Source organism: Cygnus olor, chromosome 15 (genome assembly GCF_009769625.2).
Source record: "Cygnus olor isolate bCygOlo1 chromosome 15, bCygOlo1.pri.v2, whole genome shotgun sequence".
NCBI lineage: Eukaryota > Metazoa > Chordata > Aves > Anseriformes > Anatidae > Cygnus > Cygnus olor.
This window is the reverse complement of record NC_049183.1, coordinates 5,790,844-5,810,327: the sequence shown is the minus strand read 5'-3', so window position 1 is coordinate 5,810,327 and position 19,484 is coordinate 5,790,844. Positions and strand designations below refer to the sequence as shown.

The 19,484-nt window shown below is 42.9% G+C and overlaps 1 protein-coding gene across 15 annotated transcripts in view; it reads left to right on the top strand.

Moving 5' to 3' along the window:
* Positions 1–19,484, top strand: part of DNAAF8 (dynein axonemal assembly factor 8) — a 104,878-nt gene that overhangs the window by 47,864 nt on the left and 37,530 nt on the right. For 14 of the 15 annotated variants that reach the window (XR_005824515.1, XM_040574218.1, XM_040574219.1 and 11 more), the window contains 8 exons: positions 1,611–1,755; positions 3,927–4,239; positions 6,994–7,100; positions 10,297–10,451; positions 11,793–11,940; positions 16,011–16,142; positions 17,602–17,796; positions 19,085–19,411. Coding sequence is in view for 14 of the 15 variants with exons in the window: in XM_040574218.1 (XP_040430152.1) it covers positions 1,611–1,755; positions 3,927–4,239; positions 6,994–7,100; positions 10,297–10,451; positions 11,793–11,940; positions 16,011–16,142; positions 17,602–17,796; positions 19,085–19,411 (1,522 nt within the window). In the remaining variant the exon portion in view is untranslated. The remainder of the gene's footprint in view (positions 1–1,610; positions 1,756–3,926; positions 4,240–6,993; positions 7,101–10,296; positions 10,452–11,792; positions 11,941–16,010; positions 16,143–17,601; positions 17,797–19,084; positions 19,412–19,484) is intronic. The other variant, XM_040574226.1, reaches the window with a different exon arrangement.

Sequence of the window (19,484 nt, the reverse complement as noted above, 5' to 3'; positions counted from 1 at the left end):
ACCAGCAAGTCTGGCCGGTGGCTGAGTCTGGCCAGTTAGCTGTACCAGGCTTGCCTCCTGGAAGATACTAGAAAACCACAGTTATTTACTGAAGATATTGGGCACCTGGCACAGTCAGGAAATGCCTCGTATGTCTTCATGACAATTCCTCGACTTGCCTCAGGAGTCCTACTGGGAGGCCAATACAGAATCTCTCACAGCAAGGGCAGGATGCCCTGTAAGGAAGTGGCAAGCCAGGAGGTGAGACTAAGCAAGGCAGGCAGGGCCAGCCACCTCGCTTGGCAGGGTGCAGTCACACGTTACCCAAGTGAGAAGAGCAGAACAAGTCCAGTAACCAGGGTCAGCCAAAGAGTCCATAGGGACAGGGCCAAGCCAGAAGTTCAAGTCAGCAGATTAGGATAACGGCCAGAATCAGTGACATACGAGACTGGCCGCAGGCGTACCTGCAACAAAGCTCAGAGACCAAAGCCAAGTGGCTGGCTCCCAGGCAAAAGGGAGGCAGCAGTTACTGAGGTTTGTCAGTGCTGGACAGCTGCATTATCAAAGTTGGCCTAGAGCCCAGGCAGCCAGACCCCAGAGACTCTTATAGCTGCTACAGAAAAATGCTTCCTTACTGGCTGCTGTGATCACTGGGTTAGTATCAGGAGAGCTTGAGCTAGACGAACATAAAGAAATAAAGCTTTTATTCCTAATTAGACTACTTTTTTATGATTTGTGTAAATTTATATCTTCATTTATTATGATGTTATAAGCCTTGTTGTGTGTTTATCGGGAAGTAGCATTTCATTTAAAGTGACCAGTAGTGATGAATTCATTTGGCATTCACTGCAGACATAAAGCTTGCTGCTGGGGATAGCATTGTGTCTTTACACCCAGGAGAACCACGCACAAATTTGAGGCCAATACAACCATGCTTGTCTGATCCTCAGCTAGATGATTTATTGCCCTCAGCATGTCAAGCACCACACAACTTTCTGTTGTAAAGCATCTGTGTTTCGAAACAATAAGTTCCTTCTGATAGGAGAGTGCAGAGCTCAAAGTAGTTTGCTTTCCTTTTGGGTATAGACATTCAGTATGTAACAGCGTATGTCTTCCTGTGTGTCAGGACGAGCTGAATTGCATTCATCTGGTAAGGAAAAGTTCAAAAGGTAAATCTGGGACAGTACCAGGGATGTACCTGCCTTTTGAATCATTTTTTGTATTGATTTTGGCCTTTTTGTAGGTATAAGGAAACAACCAGTTGGTCTATTATTATTATTGGACCATCTTTCTGTAGTACGCAGAGTTAAATAAGAGTGATTCACTTTATTCTCTGCCCCAGAGAACTTGCAGTCTTTTACTAGCAGGTTTTTGTGACAAAAGGCACAATTATTTCAGTAGTAGTACATAATTATTATTCAATCATAATTATCATCGTTATGATTCAATCTGAAGCTAAAAGCCTACTGTGCTGAACTGCATGTAAACAGAAGAAAAGAAAGCCTCTTTATAGCTCTTGTAGCGTAGGTAGGGCATGGGAATTTAAGGTGAGTAGAAGAGACACAGCTGTGTGGTCACTGTGGGCTTGGAAGCATTTTGGCTCACTCCTCCAATGTGCTCTCGCTGTTCAGGTTGCCATGGTATTGCTGTTTGAAACTCTCCTCCGAAGTTCCCTAGCTACCCATCACATGTTGCAGCTGGTACTCAGCTCTGGTCTGGATGTCTGTGGACTCCGCCTGCTCTATCCTCAGCATGATGTGCTGCTCTCTAGCTCAGGTGAGGTCTAGTTTTCCTTCAGCGTTTCCTTCAGCGATTCCATTGTGTAATGATGCTGAGGTGAAGATCTTTAACTCTACTAAGGTGAAGAATGATGTGGTGCTGCGGACATGGAGAAAAGGGTATCAGATTTACAAGAGCATCATATCAGTTGCCTATATCTTTTGCAAAGGAAATGATAAAAGACCTTAGACTGTTTCTTTCTATCTACTCCCAGTGTTGCTAGAATTCAACTACTCCAAGTTGAATTTTTAGTCCTTTGTGTGTGTCTCAAACCGCTTTTGTTGTTCCTTTGTAGAGACCATTCCCAGACTGCAGTGCTGTAAGCTGCAGGATTAGACCCATGTGTTAGGTATACCAAGTGAGTTTCTACTGATTTTCCTGCAGGTACTGCAGAGAATCCAGCCTCTCTTCCTCAGTTCCCCCCATCCCATCACCTCTGGTACTTCAGTCTTTACTTGACCTTTAGGAGAATGTGTGAAAGGAAACTACAGATCTATCCATCCTGTAATTATGTTGTCTGATAAGCCATCATCAAAACATCACAATTTGCCAATAGAAGGTGGTCTGAGGTGAGAGACCAAAAAGATAAGGCAAACAAAAATTGTATGAGTCCCCGATGTCAAATCTCAAAGCCCTTAACATTAGACACCAATGGCCACACGTTGGCCCATGCCACTCAAGTCTTCCATTTGTGAAGTAGACATAATGAAGCCTGTCTCAAAGCTTGTATAGAATATTAGTAGTAGATAATGCAATATAACCTTAGAACAGTGAGCAATTATACTAGCTGCAAGGTGTAGAGAGAGCCTCTGAAATGTTTTGTGGCTTGTGCTTTCTTTTAATCCAAAAGTTCTCCTGGAAGGTTTGCATGTGGCACTGTAGTGAATACAGGCAATCCATTTCTCATGGGGAAAGTTGTGGGCAGACAGTGAGAGAAACAGGCTTCCGTTTGCTTAGACAGAAGATGAGCGCAGACCTGCTTAAATAGAGAAATATCCTGCAGTTTCCTTGCCTCTTTTTACATTTGAAAACCATACGGGCAGACTGCTTTAGAAATGGGATTGCAGTTGTCTCAGCATTATGCATGTAATATATTCATATTGATAGCTGCAGAAATGAAGAAGGACTTCAGAAATGAGTAAGAAAACCATAAAATCACCAGTCATTAAGAGACGACTGGCAGCAGATCTGCTTCAGTGCTCTGTACCCTGTATCTAAATAGGAACATTTTGTATGAAGGGACAAATCATTTGAGCCGAGGACTGCTATGTGAGTTTGTAGACTGGATTTTTACCTTTAGCTTGAAAACTTTAAAATGATTATTTTAAGTATTTTCAGTCAGTTTCTCCATTGTCTACCTGTTCTGGAGACTTATGTTCTGGTTTCTGATTCTTAGGCAACTAATGATGTAAATGAATACATTTAAACTCCAGGGAAGAGAATGACACGTCTTTCTGCTCTTACACAGTGAGAAATGTGGAGGAGAAAAACTTGCTCTTTACTGGGTTTACTTATTGGACCCAAATAGCGCTGAAGTGAATGTGGAGAAGGGTTTGCCAGAGATGTAGGGAAGAATTGTTGCAGGAAATAAGGAAAGCCACAATTCAAGTCCTGGAGGGGAAATAAAGGAAAAAATCGAATATTTGGACACATTAGGCAATGTAATGCAAAATCTGTATTTGATACAGAAGAAATGATCTAGAAAAGATGTACATGGATATCCAGCTTGTGATTCCCTTCCCAGTTTTCCCATATCTGATGAAAATTACAGAAAACATTCTTCTCTTCAGGCCCTTATTCTTGCCCTGTCTCCCCTTCAATCCCACCAGCCTTCCTTATGAATACAAACAACGTACAGCACCAGAAGTTAAAGTGCTGGCTTCTAGTGTATCAGCTGTGTAGTATTTAACCCCATGCACATCCTTTTCCACAGCAAATAAGAAGCCAACCCACTCCTTTAACAGGTAAGCTACCTTGAGTAATCTCAGAATTACTACTGGGTAAAAAAGTACAGCTGGTTGCCAGCATAACACCCACAGGACAGGTAACCAGTAGGTTACTTTGCCTAAGTCCCCTATGACAGAGCTAAAAAGAGCACTTGAGCAGAATGAATGACCTTGGTGTGGGTTGTTCCATGCTTTAGTTACACGTGTCTTTGTCTTTCACAGAAAAACTGCCTTCTTCCTATGCTTCAGAGATGGGCAAGGTGCTACCAGTGCTGGCATTGGGCGTGAGAGGGCCAAAAGCACGTAGCACCTTGCAGAATATCATTGGGCCATCTGACCCGCAGCTGGCTGGCGTGACAGACTGCAGTTCCATCAATGCCATCTACTGCAGGAGCCAAGCAGAGCCTCTCGTCTACCTGCCCCAGCTGGACAGCCGTGTGCACAGAGAGCTGTGCCTCTGGTTCGGAGGGAGGGCTGCTCATGCAGCACTGCATGGTGGTGTCTTAGATCCAGCTTCCAGATGCAACAGAGTGAGGTGATGGCACTGGCCTGCATGTTTCTGAGCTACGGTAGTTCTCACAGGCAAAGTATGACATGGATGGCAGACAAGTGTGCTTTGTCTTTATCAATTAGTCTTCTGCTAAAGGTCTGAATGAACAAGAGTAATGGACGGGAGCAATCTGTACATTTTCCATTTTCACATATGTTACTACAGTCTGTAAAAGCCCTCAGTCTCTCACAAGACTGTCTCTTCTGGTTGTGTTAGGTGTGGGACTCTAGCAGTTGCCTCCCATCATGTGTTCCCAGGCAGCTAGACCTGTAATTCATACACTTGCAGCACCTGCTCGTGGGTCCTTGCTGTGCCAAGTACAGCTGATCAGCCTGATCTGAAATCTCTTTCAGCTGTACCTGGTGCTGGAGAAATGCTTCAAGGTTGTGTGCCTCTGAGGGGCTTGTTCTCCAGGAATAGCTTTGCCCATCCTTATCAACTGATTGGAGATAAGGAGCTTCAGATGGAAAAGGCTCTTCAGAGAGTTATGACAGAAGTCTGTGAAAACAAAAGGTGGCTTATAAACTCAACTCAAGCAATCAGTGTGAGAAATGCAATTTAGGAACTGGTGGTATGGCAATAGGGTGCCAAAAATGCTGGGAACAAGTGAGATACAGGAGTCTGGAATCTTGCTCTCAGATGGGGCTGGATATAGCTGCAGAGGGAAATGGGCTATTAAGTAGCTATTAATCCATCATGCAACCTACAGTGCCTGTGCTCTGCTATATAGTACTACAAGGTGGGGGGACTACAGCCCCCAAAGGCTCACGTTTCTGTCCAAGATAGGCAAAACCTATCTAATGTTTTTTATTCTTAAAGTTGCTTGGTTGACAACAACATAGCAATGATGGTAGGCTGCCAGAAAGTCTGCTCTTGACCTTACTCAGCAGAGCAGAGGTGTGTCAGGGAAAGGGATGAGAGGAAAGGAGAAAAGCTTCTGTTCAGCTCTGTGAAGTCAGCACTGAGCAGCACATGGTCTGCAGCTGCACAGAGGCAGAGGGAAGGTCAGATCAGTAGCCTGAACACTCTTGCAGCACTCCTTCCTAGTGCTCTTTTCCCAAACCTCTCTGCAGCTTTTTTTTTTTTGATGAAGCACTTTCTAACAATCATTCCCTTCCTGACAATTTTGCTACTTTATGGATGGAGACTTAAACCTAAGAACCCAGGAAGCACACTCAGTCCACACCGAGCCACACTCAGTAAATGAAGGGCTCTGCTGTGCTCAGAGATCCTTTCCTGAGACTGTTACAAAGACAGATCAGAGTAGGCTGGCCTGCAGAGGGAAGAGAAGAGACACAGGTATTCTTTTGGCTTTTGAAAGACACTCCTTTGGTTGTTCCAGGCACAGGATCTCAGCCTTGAAACACTTGTTTTACAGTGCTTTATCAAAAGGTTTGGCTTAGGGCTTCAAGGAATTTCCACCAGCCAGGATAACATGAAACTCAGACCTCCTCTCCTGGCTGTCATTTGTCACACAGATCTGTGTAATCACGTGGGGTGTCAGCCTTTACAGGCTGGATTTTTCAGACCCTGGGCATCTCCTTTTAATGTTACTGGATCAAATATGTACTGATGTGGTGAAACTCCCCTGGAGAGAACTCATATAGGGCCCTGAACCTGCAAGTTCTGGACAGGTTTTTGAAGATCCCGGTTGCTCAGTGCAGTGTGGATCACTGTGTTGTCAATGGCAGCAAACCTGGGGTAAGTTGTTCTGCAGTCCTCTTGGTGCTTTCTGCCAAGGGGCAAGGTGCACCCATGTAGAATAAATCTGATGCACATAGAGGGGATTGTCAGTTTTGTTTGGTCATGAACAGTGACTCTCGTCATTGTTAGTTTTAGGATTTGAAAAACTCAATTTGGCAAAGTTTCATTCATTTTATTTATTTGTTTTCCTCGGGGATGCTTTTCCTCCTACGAAGATGATGAATTCTGCTCCTCTGGTACAACTTAGCCAGTCCAGAGTGGTGCTATGTTCTAAATAATGCGCTTGTCTTTCTCTTAATGCTGGTAATTCAGACCATTGGGAGATCAGAATACAAACTGCACCTCAGAATTCATTTTTTCAAATTTTACTTGCAAATATTGGTGGCTTGTGTTGGTCTCCTGGGAGCAACAAGTAGGATGTATTCCAGCCGACTCAGTAGCAGGGGATGAGGCAGACAGGTTTGCCTGAACAGCCTGCACTTCACAGACCTAGCCAAACTGTTTTACAGAGTGCCATTTGCGTTGTCAGTCCCTGGCTTTCAGAACCACACCTTATGTTCACCATGCCATAATTTGGACCTTTTGGGAATGCAGAAATGTTTAGAGGCTTCACTGTCATGAGCATCTCTGCCAGACTTGATAGTTCTTGTTGCCCAACATGAAGCAGCAGAGGAGTATCATGATAGCTTTAAAATTGCTTAAACTCTAGCTAAAGAACCGAAAGTGAATAGCAGCTGTAATATATTTGTGGCTGGGAAAAATACTGCTAATGCAGCCTGACCTATCTCTTGATTCCCAGGTTTCCTTGCCAAGCTGGCTACTTTGTATTAGGTACTTATTGAACAGAGAGAGCCTCAGAGGGAGTAATACAGAGAGAGATGTTCAATCAGAGAGACCTTGATGCAGTTCACGTCATGGACAAGAGGTTGAAATGGTGGTTTCAGTAAAGCTTCCTTGTCCCTGGGCTTGTTGTAGAAAGTGGGTTAGAGTCAGAACCTTGCATTACAACTTTTAATATCTATTGTTTTTCTTTAGGTCTGAGAGTCCTTCATCAACTAGAGCAGAAGCAGATGAAGAAAACGTTCATCTCCAGGACATGGTGCAACCTCGACCTCCAGCGATGCTTGTCTCAACTTCCAAAGGTCTGTGATAGGGAATGAATCATGAGGTTTTATGGTTCTTCTTTGCTGACAGTGTTACCTCACTCCAGCCCACCTGTTTCAGGAAACTCTGCCTCCCTGGATTACTCAGTGCTGTGACCTGGCCAGGTCCAGAGCTAGGAATGAATTTCTGGTGAAACACTGTTGCCTAAAATGAAGTGACAGAAGAGTGTTATCATCACCTCATCCTCCTCATGGGAGTAGCTGCTAGAGTCCTGTAGGCTGCTTAGATTTCACTGAAGGATAAAGAAGAAAAAAAAAAAACAGCAAATTTTTGCTTGTAGGGGACTTGTTCATCCAAGGAACTGTCATTTGAAGACCTACCAGTGTCTTTAAACTGCATGTTTATCTGATTAGAGATCATCTACCTCTACTATTCAAGAGTTGAATATAATGGGGTATGAAACTAAGACTTCATTCAGGCCAGGACTGACCACACAATCAGAAAAAAAGTATTTCACAGGGCTAATATTAACTAGCTCTCACCTGACTCCTCTGTCCAAATCCCCTTTTTCCCTTTGTAGGAGTAGTCTTCCAGCTTCCGAACTCGTACCAGGCTAGCTGCAAGCTGACTGTGCTCAAGGGGAGCCTGCCAGGACATTCAGCGTTACTACTGGCTAAGAAGGGTCTGTGTGGTATAGGGGTGTCTGCTGTAGACGGGCCAATGTGCTGATAATCTTCTGTAGTTTGGCCTGGCACAGCAGATCTCAAATGCATATGATTTTGAGACGATGCTATTAGGGCGCTGCTGCCCTGTTTCTACTCCCACAGTTGAAGACAGTTCCCTGAGGGGAGTGGGGGGTGGGAGAGGTAGAAGCTCAGCAGCTGTCAGAGAGAAGATGGCAGGAGGAAAACAGGATTGTATTGACATAGAAAGAAGGTACAGAAAAATATGGTGCTAAAGGAAAGAAGGTACAAAAGCATAAGCCAAAAAGGGGGAAGGTGACAGAGAAGGTGACAGGAAAAAAAAATAGAGAAGGGAAAAGGAAAGGAAGTCTTACCTTTGAGATACACTCTTTCGTATAACTGGGCATGTTAATTCAAGTAGCTTGGCAGACAGCCATTGGCTCTGCGTTATTTGGGATCGGTATTGATGGCAGCTGGTTGCTGCTGATGGAATGACTCACATTTTTGCATCTCCTTCCTTTTATGGCCATTAATGATTCACATTTGATGTGGGCTGCTGAGTTACACCACACCACGTTCCATCTGTATTTGGGCTCAGGAAGTCACTTTCAAGCTTTGCTCCTCAGATAACTGTATCATCTCTATCATGACTCTCAAAGAGAAGCTGAAAACCTGGACTGGGAGCAAGCACCCTATGGGGTGTTAAGGAAAAGAAACATTCACTTATTCCTTCCCTCAGGTCTCCAACAGCTTCTCTTTGAGACAGGAAGATACACTCATGCAGAGCAGGCAGAACAAATATACTGCTGCTCCTACCAGGTATATCTGTCCCCCTTCCTTCCCAGTAATCAAAGTTTTATTGATCCGAGCAGATATTCTTGTTAATTTGGGATATGTGTATGTGAAATTTTGTTTGTTTGTCTAGGTGTTATCAACTAGAGATGAACCAAAATCTTACCACCTGCAACCCTGAATTTTGACAGTTCATATATAATGAGTGCAGCACTGTCAGCCTGGCTCAGAGCCTGCAAAATTAAAGCCATATAGAAATTTTAGGCAAAGAAACACTCTGCTTGTTGTATCCTTAACAATAAACACAAGCTTTCCCTTGTTTTGTTGCTATTGCTTTGAAATGGCAGGCTGAGCCTTGGTCAAGTTCTTGGGGGACGAATATCTATCACAAAGTTTAGAACCCCAGGAAACATACACTATTGATAGGTCTACCACCAAAACCAAGTGTAATTGGGGGACAGACTAAAATATTTTCAGCCCCATTATATGATTGTTAGAGCTAGAAGAAATTAATATGGCAGTACAGAGGAAACCCATGTAGAAATGATACTGAGCATCTACTTTCTTAGCTCCTGGCAAGCTACAAAGATCTGAATGTGTGTTATGTACAGGAGAAGAAAATCTGTTAGAACTAGGACAGTATAATAGCAAAAGAGACAGTAAGAGCAGAGACCCAAAGTAATATCAGAACAAAGCGAGGGCCTCAGGTAGATCAGAGGCTACTGGGAAGCTCCATCTTAGGTACAGCAGGACACTATACAGGAGGTACACTGTTCAGGAGGCCTTGTGGGCTATTTCTCCTGAGCATGCTCATAGCATCTGTTGCCAGCATGTTGACAGTGAGCTTGGGATTCAATTTAGAAAATGGAAGTGAAAAAAAAAAATGCAAGGTTCTAACCCAACATAAACTCCAGTTGCTTCTACGAGCGTATCTATTGGAGTGAGAGATGCAAGCAGAGCACAAGCAGCCAGACTTAATGCATTGGGCTCAGGTAGGAGGGAAACCCAGGAAGGAGAGAGCAGGCTGGTGCCATTATGATGACCAAAGATAGGAACCTATGAAGCCATGGATGGTACAAAACCATAGTGGGGTGGTGTTGTGATCAGAGGCTGGTCCAAAGGTACAGTAACCCATGCTGCAAGGCAAGCTCTGGGATGATGAGTAAAGACAGGACTAAAGAAGGGCTGAGAGGGAGCAGAAAATAGTGCTGACCAAGGCTGTAGTCCTACAGGCTAGGACCACTAGTAATAGCAGAGAGGAATGCCTAGGATTGCTTCATGTACTTCGCAGTGGACAAACCAGCAATCAGTCTTGTCTTCATTTGGTTACTCATCAGTTTGGCCAGGCTTATCAGGTCCTTGGTCCTCAAAGGGTCTGGCTGCTGTCAGACCAGCTGTAAGGGTAACAGCTCAAACACAGCCTGACGCGCTGACACACAGCCATCACGTGAACTGAGAGCATACATACCTCAAAGAAAGATAACAGCTCATAGACAGCTAGATAGACCTTATGAGACAGACTGTCTGGAGTAGATGATTCATAAAGAGATTGCTTATAATGCCATAAGCTTTACTGTTCTGTGTTGACCTCTGATAGCAGCCATTATAAGCTGAATAGAGCAAATAAACCATAAAATACAGTGTCTCCATTTGGAGAGTGCTTCAGGTAGGAACTGGCCACTATGAGAGTTTCCTTGCAGTAACACCATAGTTTCTGTGGAAGTAATATGCTGTTTTTCTTACTCTTTTTTTGACCTAGGGGACATTATTTTGATGGTGTCACCTGTGGTATCTCCTCATGCATATGGTAATGTGATTTTGGTCTGTACTCATCGGGGTTTTCTTCTGCAAGGAATCAGACAGCTGCAGCTTTCACCCAAGCAAGCCATTGTGCTGAGCATGACAACAAGTCAGGTACTGGTCAGAACATACAGCTCAGTTGTATGCTTTGGGTTACCATTTCTGAAACTTATTATACTGTGGGTTTATGGATGTGCGAGCTGACACACTCCTGTAGTGAGTGTCCTTGAGTGTTCTTCTCTGTTCATTCTCTCTTTACTAGCTAGTCAGCACTTGTGTTCCTTGTATTTCTACGAGTGGTGCTCTTGTTGCTTTCAGTACTGATGTTTTTCCTTTAGTAGGAAAATCCCACTAGGCCTAAGCCTCTCACTGAGACTAATGCTTGGTCAGGCTTTCTTCTACGAAGTAAACATGAATTTTACCATTGATCTCAAAATAAGCTAGAGCAGGCAGTAACCTCATAAACCAAAATAACAATCTCTGGCCTGTAAACCTGTATTCAAGAGAATGGTCTTCATCTACCAGACTAATGTGTGATTATGTACTTTGCTGTCCCTCTGGGTCTGCTTGTGGCCTTTCAGAATGAAGTCCCCTAGCATAATGCATTCAGATGGCTTGCGAGAAGAGCTTTCCTATTGTCAAAAATGAAGTGTTTTTTTTCTTTCTCTCAAGGTCTGTTAACATGATGATAGATTTATTTGAGTTAGAGTGCAGTTGGCATTTTGACATGTCAGCCTAAAGAAACAAATAATCATAAATGCAAGATTTCAGTCAAACTCACCTGTACAAGAAGACAAGTTCTGCATTTCTTACAAAATAAATCAGCCAGGAATCCTATGACAGTTTGTCTTATAAAGAGCTGGACCCCTTCCTTTAAATTTTCATGCTTGGAGTTGTTTCCTGTGTCAATCAAGAAATGCATAATTTTGCAAACTAAACTGTGCACAAAGCCCCTCTTTTCTGCTTGTTCTCTAATCAAGCATGAGGAAGAACACTTTCCCTGCTCATAATATTTTATAGAATAAAAGTAGCTCCTGTTTATGGAATACTATAGTAAAAATAGCCAAATATTTGGAGCATGCTCCTAAATGGCCATTTCAGAAGTTCAGGAACTATTGCTTTAATGTGTTCTTTGGTGCTGTTTCAGAACCTAGGGCTCAAGATCATTATTGCATGAGTGACTTAGGATGGTATCACGTATTGGCTGCACTGTAATTGTTGTGGTTTTAGTCCAGCCCAGTTGTAGAGCAAAACATTTTATATTAAACCTTTTCCCCGATGTTTAAATTCCTTTGTGTCATGAACAGATGATGCATGAACAGCCAGTCATTGGAAGTTACTATGGCTCTGCTGGTGTGCTGTACCTTGATATACCATTGTAACTTAACTATTTGCTTGAGCCCTACAGTGATTAAATCTGCATTTAGTAGTCTAATCTGGTCCTTGTTATTTCAGATTGCCGTATTTTGCCCTAGAAAGATTTCAAGTTCACCTGCAAACAGTTCTGCAAGAGGAGAGCTTTCTGCTGAGCCACGCACGCACAGTCTCATTTTGTTGCTGAGAAAGGAGAATGCTAGTCACCATATTCCTGCGCTGGTAAAAGGTAATGCTTTCACTTAACAACCTCAGAAAACAAGGCTTGCATTTCAGTTCATGCGAGCTAAAGATTAAAAGCCTAACCAAATCTGTTACATTGCAGGAAAGATTTATTGAGAATATCAGGAATTTATAGTTGTGCTATATGTATCTCCAAGCCCGCTTTTAAATCAGCCACTGCTATGTTTCCTACATAGTAGATTGATCTTTGTCAGTTGTATGATCTTTAGCACTGAAGTCCTTTTGACTTAGAATCATAGAATAATTCATGTTGGAGGGAGCAACAGAAGGTTGGTCACCCAATGGCCTGCTCAACACAATATCAGCAGTGAATTCAGACCAGAATGCTCAGGGCTTTTTCCAGTCAGGTCTTGAGAATCTGCAAGGACAGAAATTCCCCCATCTCTCTGGGCCCCTCTTCCAATGCTTGCTTATGCTCACAGGGATCTGTTTTTCCCTTATGTCAAGCTGGAACCTCTTCTGTTTGAATTCCTGACCCTTGTCTCTGGACTTCCCACTGTACGCCTTCATAATGGTCCTAGATTCATCTTATCAATAACCTTCTCAGGTATTCTTATTGCCCAGAGAAGTGTGCTACCAAAACTACATGGGTGTCACTGAGCCTGAGGATAGCACCTGATCCTATCAACCTCAGCCTTGAGTTCTGCGTACTTTTGATTTCCAAGCATCTGAACTGCAACTCATTTTATATGCAGGGACTGCCAAAGAACAGACAAGTAGCTGCCCCAAATCTTCTTAGATGAATCAGACTCTGTTCCGATGCTCTCGTTCAGGAAGAGAGTTTAGTTTTCTTAAGGATAAGCTGGTCTCTAGGGAAAATCACAAACAACAACAGGGATCAGTGCAGAACAAAGAACCCTGCCCTGCCTGCTTCCTCCTGGTCTGGCAATGGGCAAGTTGCCTGTAGCAGGAGAGTCTGTTCCTGCGTCTGTTTTCCTGCAACCTGCCCTTTAGTCACCACCACTGGGAGAAGTGGGTCAGTGTAGCCTGGACAGTCCCCAGCACAGTGGTTTGACCCCTCCATTAACACCACAGCAGCTAGTTCCTGATGGAGGCATTCATCCACTGCCTGATTGCCCCTTCTAATCCATGGATAATGGAATGGAACATTGAGAGGTTTGGGGGGGAAAAAATGACAATTTCAAAAAGTCCTCTGCTTTTTCTCCCAGGACTATCACAGTATGTTCTGAAAACATGTTCAGACACAGTGGATTAATCATGGCAGACTAATTACAGCACCGTGTCACCTGCTGCCTGTAGACCTAAGGGAAGTTGCTTATTAAAGAAAGACAGCATTTTTTTTTCCTCCTCTGAGTGCCAGATGATGTTTAAAGTGTTTGTTTTGCACTGCAAAATTTGCACTAAAAGTATCTATGCGGGCACTGGAACAAAGGATAGTCTGGAAAGGTCAAGTGTTTTCCCTCATTGTAGAGAACTGTTTTTTTCCCTTTGTAGAGAGATTTTGCAAGTGCCTCTTTTCTGAGGCAATAAAGGAAGACATAAGTAATCCGGAAAGATAGCCTATTCCATATTCCAGAGCCCTGAAGAGGGGAAGCTGATGATATTGCCACATAAGCTTTGGCTTGGCCTCTGAGAAGTGTGGAACAGCACTAGGAATTGAGTAGTGTAGATACCATACTAAACAGTTTCATATTTTTAATCAGTGCCTCCTGAAAAGTGGTCACCCATTTGATGTCCAACCCTGTTCAATCTTCGAAGCAAAGAAAACTTAATCATTCCTACAACAGAAGAGAAAGATAGGTGTCTTTAGGTAACCTATTTCTGGCTTGAGAGTCAAAACACCATAAGTTTTTGACCAAGGTTTTCTTCACTAAGTTTGACCAGACAGCATATAGTACTCTTGGATTACAGAGTCATTTAGGTTGGAAAAGACCTCTAAGATCATCTAGTCCAACCTTTAACTTAACACTGCCAAGTCCACCGTTAAGCCATGTCACTAAGCTCTATATTGACAGTTTTTTTTCATGACCTCCAGGGATGAGCAACCTTGTCAAGTGGAAGGTGTCCCTGCCCATGGCAGGGGGCTTGGAACTAGACGATATTTAAGGTCCCTTCGAAACCAAACCATTCTATGATGGTGACTCAGCTACTTCCCTTGGCAGCCTGTTCTAATACTTCACAACCCTTTCAGTGAGAAATTTTTTTCCTAATATACAACTTAGACATCCCCTAGCACAACTTAAGGCCATTTCCTCTTGTCTTACCACTTGGTGTTTGGTAGGAGAGCCCAATTGCCACCTTGCTACAGCCTGCTTTATGGTAACTGTAGAGAGCAATAAGGTCTCCCCTGAGCCTCCTTTTCTCCAGGCTAAACAACCCCAGTTCCCTCAGCCGCTCCTCATAAGACTTGTTCTCTAGATCCTTCACCAGCTTCATTGCCCTTCTTTGGACGTGTTCCAGCACCTTGATGTCCTTCTTGTAGTGAGGGGCCCAAAACTGGGCATAGTATTTGAGGTGTGGCCTCACCAGAGCTGAGCACAGAGGTACATTCACTTCCCTGGTCCAGCTGGCTACACTATTTCTGAAACAAGCCAGGCTGTAGCCTTGCATGGGCTTGTGTTGCCCCAAGTGCAGGACCCAGCACTTGGCCTTGTTGAACCTCATACAGTTGTCCTTGTCCCATCGGTCCAGACTCTTCAGATCCCTCTTCAGAGCCTCGAGCAGATCAACACTCGCGCCTATCTTGGTGTTGTCTGCAAACTTACTGAGGGTGCTCTTGATCCCCTCGTCCAGATCATTGATAAAGATATTGAAGAGAACTGGCCCCAGTACTGAGCCCTGGGGGATACCACTGGTAACCAGCCCCCAGCTGGATTTGACTCCATTCAACATAACTTTTTGGGCCCAGCCACCCAGCCACTTTTTAACTCAGTGAAGCGTACACCTGTCCAGGCCTTGAGCGGCCAGTTTCTCCAGGAGAATGCTGTTGGAAACAAAGTCAAGGACTTTGCTGAAATCTAGGTAGACCACATCCACAGCTTTTTTCTCATCCACTGAGCATGTCCCCTTGTCGTAGAAGGATATCAGGTTCATCAAGCAGGATCTGCCTTTCATAAACCCATACCCATGGCCCTGATCACCTGGTTGCCCTGTAAGTGCCATATGATGGCACTCAAGATAATCTGCTCCATGAGCTTCCCCAGCACCTAAGTCAGACTGACAGGTCTGTGGTTTCACGGATCCTCCATTTTAGAGCATGTTATAGAATCATAAAATCAGAGTGTGGTTTGGGTTGGAAGGGACCTTAAAGATCATCCAGTTCTAACCCCCCTGCCATGGGCAGGCACACCTCCCACCAGGCCAGGCTGCCCAAAGCCCCATCCAGCCTGGCCCTGAACACTGCCAGGGACAGGGCATCTACAGCTGCTCTGGGCAACCTGTTCCAGTGCCTCAGCACCCCCATAGTGAAGAATTTCTTCCTAGTATCTAACCTAAATCTACCCTCTTTTAGTTAAACGCCATTGCCCCTTGTCCTGTCACTATATTCCCTGATAAAGAATCCTCTTCCAGCTTTCTTGTAGGCCCCCTTTAGGAGCTAGAGGAAAGTTTCGGTTATTCATACCGTCTGAATTTCAAAAAGCAGATAGGCAATTTGCAGTGGTACAAGTTCAAATCTGTGTCACTGCCACATTTGGCATCTAAGGTTTGTCATCAATGTCTAGTGCTAATAATCTAGTTTCCGTTCTACAGTGCAGTAAATTGTTGACAGGCTTGTACAGTGTAAATCAATCAAACATATGCAAAGTAATTGTAAAAATAACAAACCTTCAAAAACGTCTGAAGCGTTATTGCAGAACACAACCAATTGTTGTGAAGCTGTACTGTATGCCAGTACCTGTAAGTGAATATGAGCAGGGGGAGAGGCGATGATGGAATTGCATTTCATATCTCTTTGGTGAGCTCAGCACGACCCACACTGATGTCTCTGTAATGGTTCTGTGGTCAGATGAATCAAAATATTTGATAAGCGTGTTTTCATGTCAGACTGCACCACAGAGTTATGTATTCCTCATGCACTCTTTGTTCTGTGCACAGGACTGATGAATGAACTGGCAAAGCAAGGGCTCCGTAGTGACAGGCAGAGCAACCTGCCTGCCACTGCTGGGCTGGATCCCTCTGTGTGCTTTCATGTGGCTCCTTACACCGAGACCTTGCTGCAGGCGCTGGGTAGGTCAAGACTAGGGGGAATGCATTGTTCTGTCTCTTATAAGGTCCGACATCTTTATTAGAGGATTTTCCTGAACAAGAACGTTATGAGTATGCTTGTTGTCTACAATAATTTGTTCAGTGTTCTGTTGTCCTTCAATTATAGTAACTCTCAGTGGATGTCTTCTGCCACTGGGTAATGAATGTGAGGATCAATAGAAAAGTGATATGGAAGTATCTTTAAAGTAGATTACAATATATATGGAAAAATAAATTATTTACAATTAAATATGACCTGACAACAACCAATTAAGCCTTAAACCTACCATAAGTAAAAGAATAGTATCCAATCAATAAGTATTTACAGACATAGTTTCAAAGATAAGTCAAAATATTAAAATGAGAAAAATCGCTCATTTAGCATGTAAAACTAGAATTTGCTGAAGCGATAAATGTTAGCAGCTGTAGTTTCTTGTGTAGGTGCAGAGAAGGCACTTTTTCATTTTACTTTACTCAGATGTTCTTAATTTTAGTTTATACAGTTGAATTCACTTCAGTAACTCATTCATTCAAAGCTGGGAAATTGATAAGACTTGGAAAAGCAAGTAAACTTGTCTTCTCTTACAAATCCGTGACTCAGACGGATAGGAGAGTCTTTAAGTTCTATACAGCTCTATACTAGTTCTATACAGTTGGAGGTCACAGCAATCAGAAGTTTATTTTGATAACTGCAGGTAATGTTTTCTTATGTATTCAGCGATAAATATAGTTTTATTTAACTGATTAAATTATTTTAAATATCGGATATCAGGATTTGTAATTGAAGTCTATCGCTTTCCAAAACCAAATCTTAAGGAAATATAATTAAATGTATGTCATTCACTAATTTCTAGCATTATGACATGTTAAAGTGTGGGAGTAACTAAGTACATGGATATTAATCTATAGAATTGCTTAAATAATAATGTAGTTGAAACAGTATAAAATCAAACAGATTTCTGCAGGGTATTTTGCAGGCTATGCTGCAGACCATGGACATATGCATAATATGATAACAGGCCCCTATTTAGTCCTCAGTTGTATGCGGTGTGATCTCCTAGAGCACAAAGTGAAGTATCAATTTAATGTGAAGGTAGTCCTTAGTTATCAATCTGAAACTGATGTCTTAAATAATTTAGGTATAGATCTATCGATTCTGCTTAACAGTGTGAATAAGGATATCAAAATTAGGATTTACTATATTTGCTTTACATGCCAAAAGCAATTCCAGTTAAGGAGTGCGACTGATTAGTAAGGATTTGCTGTGATACTGCTCCTCAAGTATGCTTCTTTTTCTGGCCATGCTGAGCTGCAGCATCATGGTGAGGTATTGGCCTTTGTTTGCCCAATAGAGAATTAGTCAATTCCTTCACGCTAAAAAAAGAGTGAATATTTGTTTCTGGGCAGTAACTACGTCTGTTTTGATGATTCTCTTGGGCAGGAGGAAACCTCAGTGCAGTGCCAGGCCCCTGTAACGTTCCTCTGGATCTTTTCTGCAATCAAATATATGCCTCTGAACCTGAAATGGAGCAGGTTGTCATGCTGACACTGATCGGAGTGGATGCTATGAAGAGTGCTGGAGAGCTTCTTTGCCAGATCCTTCTTCCTGGGAGCAGTAACCAGTCTCAGAATGCAGGTGACCACAGCTGTGGGGGAGGACTGCAAACGTCAGTCAGGAAAGTCTAGCCTGTCAGCTATTCTTGTCATAGCCAGAACATTATGAATAATGTGGTGAACGGGGCCTCAGGAAGGACCAGTTTCTTTGTTTACCTGCCTGAAGCGCTAAAGAATTTATCACGGCTAGTTAGTCATGGGCAAGGCCACTTTTCACGTTACAAACAGGACATTGGCGTAAGTGGGCATCATTTTCTTCAGAGAGTGTCAAAATAGTTCAAAGATGTGCGTAATCCAGAGTATTGTGTCTTTCCCTGTCTCCTAAGTATTGGGAGATAATGCAGCTGTGTAAGGGAGTCGCAGTGACAGGAATTCAGAAGTCACAAATTCTATTCCTGGTCCACTGACATTCTTTGTGATCAGAAGCAAGACACCGCACCTCTTCATGCTTCATTTCCTCATGCACACAGGAAGAATAATGACGCTGTCCCCCACATTAAATGCTTACAAATGCATGCATGAAGAGTGCTGTGAAGTGCTAAGCAGGATGATTTTATATAATTTCATGATGCAGATTTTATTGGAGTTCAATAATACAGGCACTATGCTAATAAAGGGCAGAAGTCTGGCATCCTGTCTTATTCTGATGTATCCTACTCTCTTGAAACAATACTATGGAGTGAGATCTGTATCATGGTAGGCAAAGAGAAGGTTCTAGCTGACAGAAACTTCCAGCAACATGCAGTCATGAATTGAGCCCCTAAATATCTTGTTACATTGGAAGTAAGACTACTTTACAAATAATGTTTAAATTACTTTAGAGACAAGTCAACATTAAATTGTAGCTTATTATGGTAATGAATATAGCTTAAAATGGAATGTTATAAGAGGTGGTAAAGGATCTATAATTATGGATTATGTTGTGTCAAAGCACTTAGCTATCAGTCTATTCTTGGTATTTCCCTTTCAACTCCTCTCCATTTGCTGTGTTCTCTAATCAAATCATGGCAGTTATTCTCTCTGGCTCCCTGTTGATTTCCCAGATAGCCCGTTTATTGTTTTCACTGTAATGTAATTTTCCAGCATTTGTATCTTGGTTTTGTTTTGTTTTTTTTTTTTCCCCAGTATATTTCTATATCTGCATTATAGTTCATTTTGGATGCAGCCGGGACTGAAGTCAAAGCAACTTTGGAACTTTAGTTTAGTTAAAAAATAATAATAATTTAGAACACTTCTCTCCAGTATAAAACATAGCTTCTAGGAAACACATGCTGTCAATTGATACTAAATGTATTTCCTTTCACTTGCAGAAGAACCTGATTCAGGGTTTGAACTTCTAGGTCTCAAATGGTTGCCCTATCTCACTCGATGTCAGGCAAGAGAAATAACCCCTTTTGAGGTTGGAGATACTTCCTGGCAAAGAAGCCTTGATAGACTCATGTCAAACCCAGTCCTTGTGTGTGCGTTACGGCGGATCAATGCCTTCAAAGTTCTTGCAGATGCGCTGAAAAGATTAACACAGCACAGGGAGGAGCTAAGCAAAAGTGGCAGTGCTCTACAGAGAGTAATGGCCTTGACCCCAGAGATGACGTTCAGACAAGCCATCCTCTTCTTCACAGAGAAGGATTTTGTAACTAGTAAGCCATATTTTACCATTTATAATGTTCTCGGGTATAGGGTGTTTGGGAATTCATTGCACTTGGATAAAGG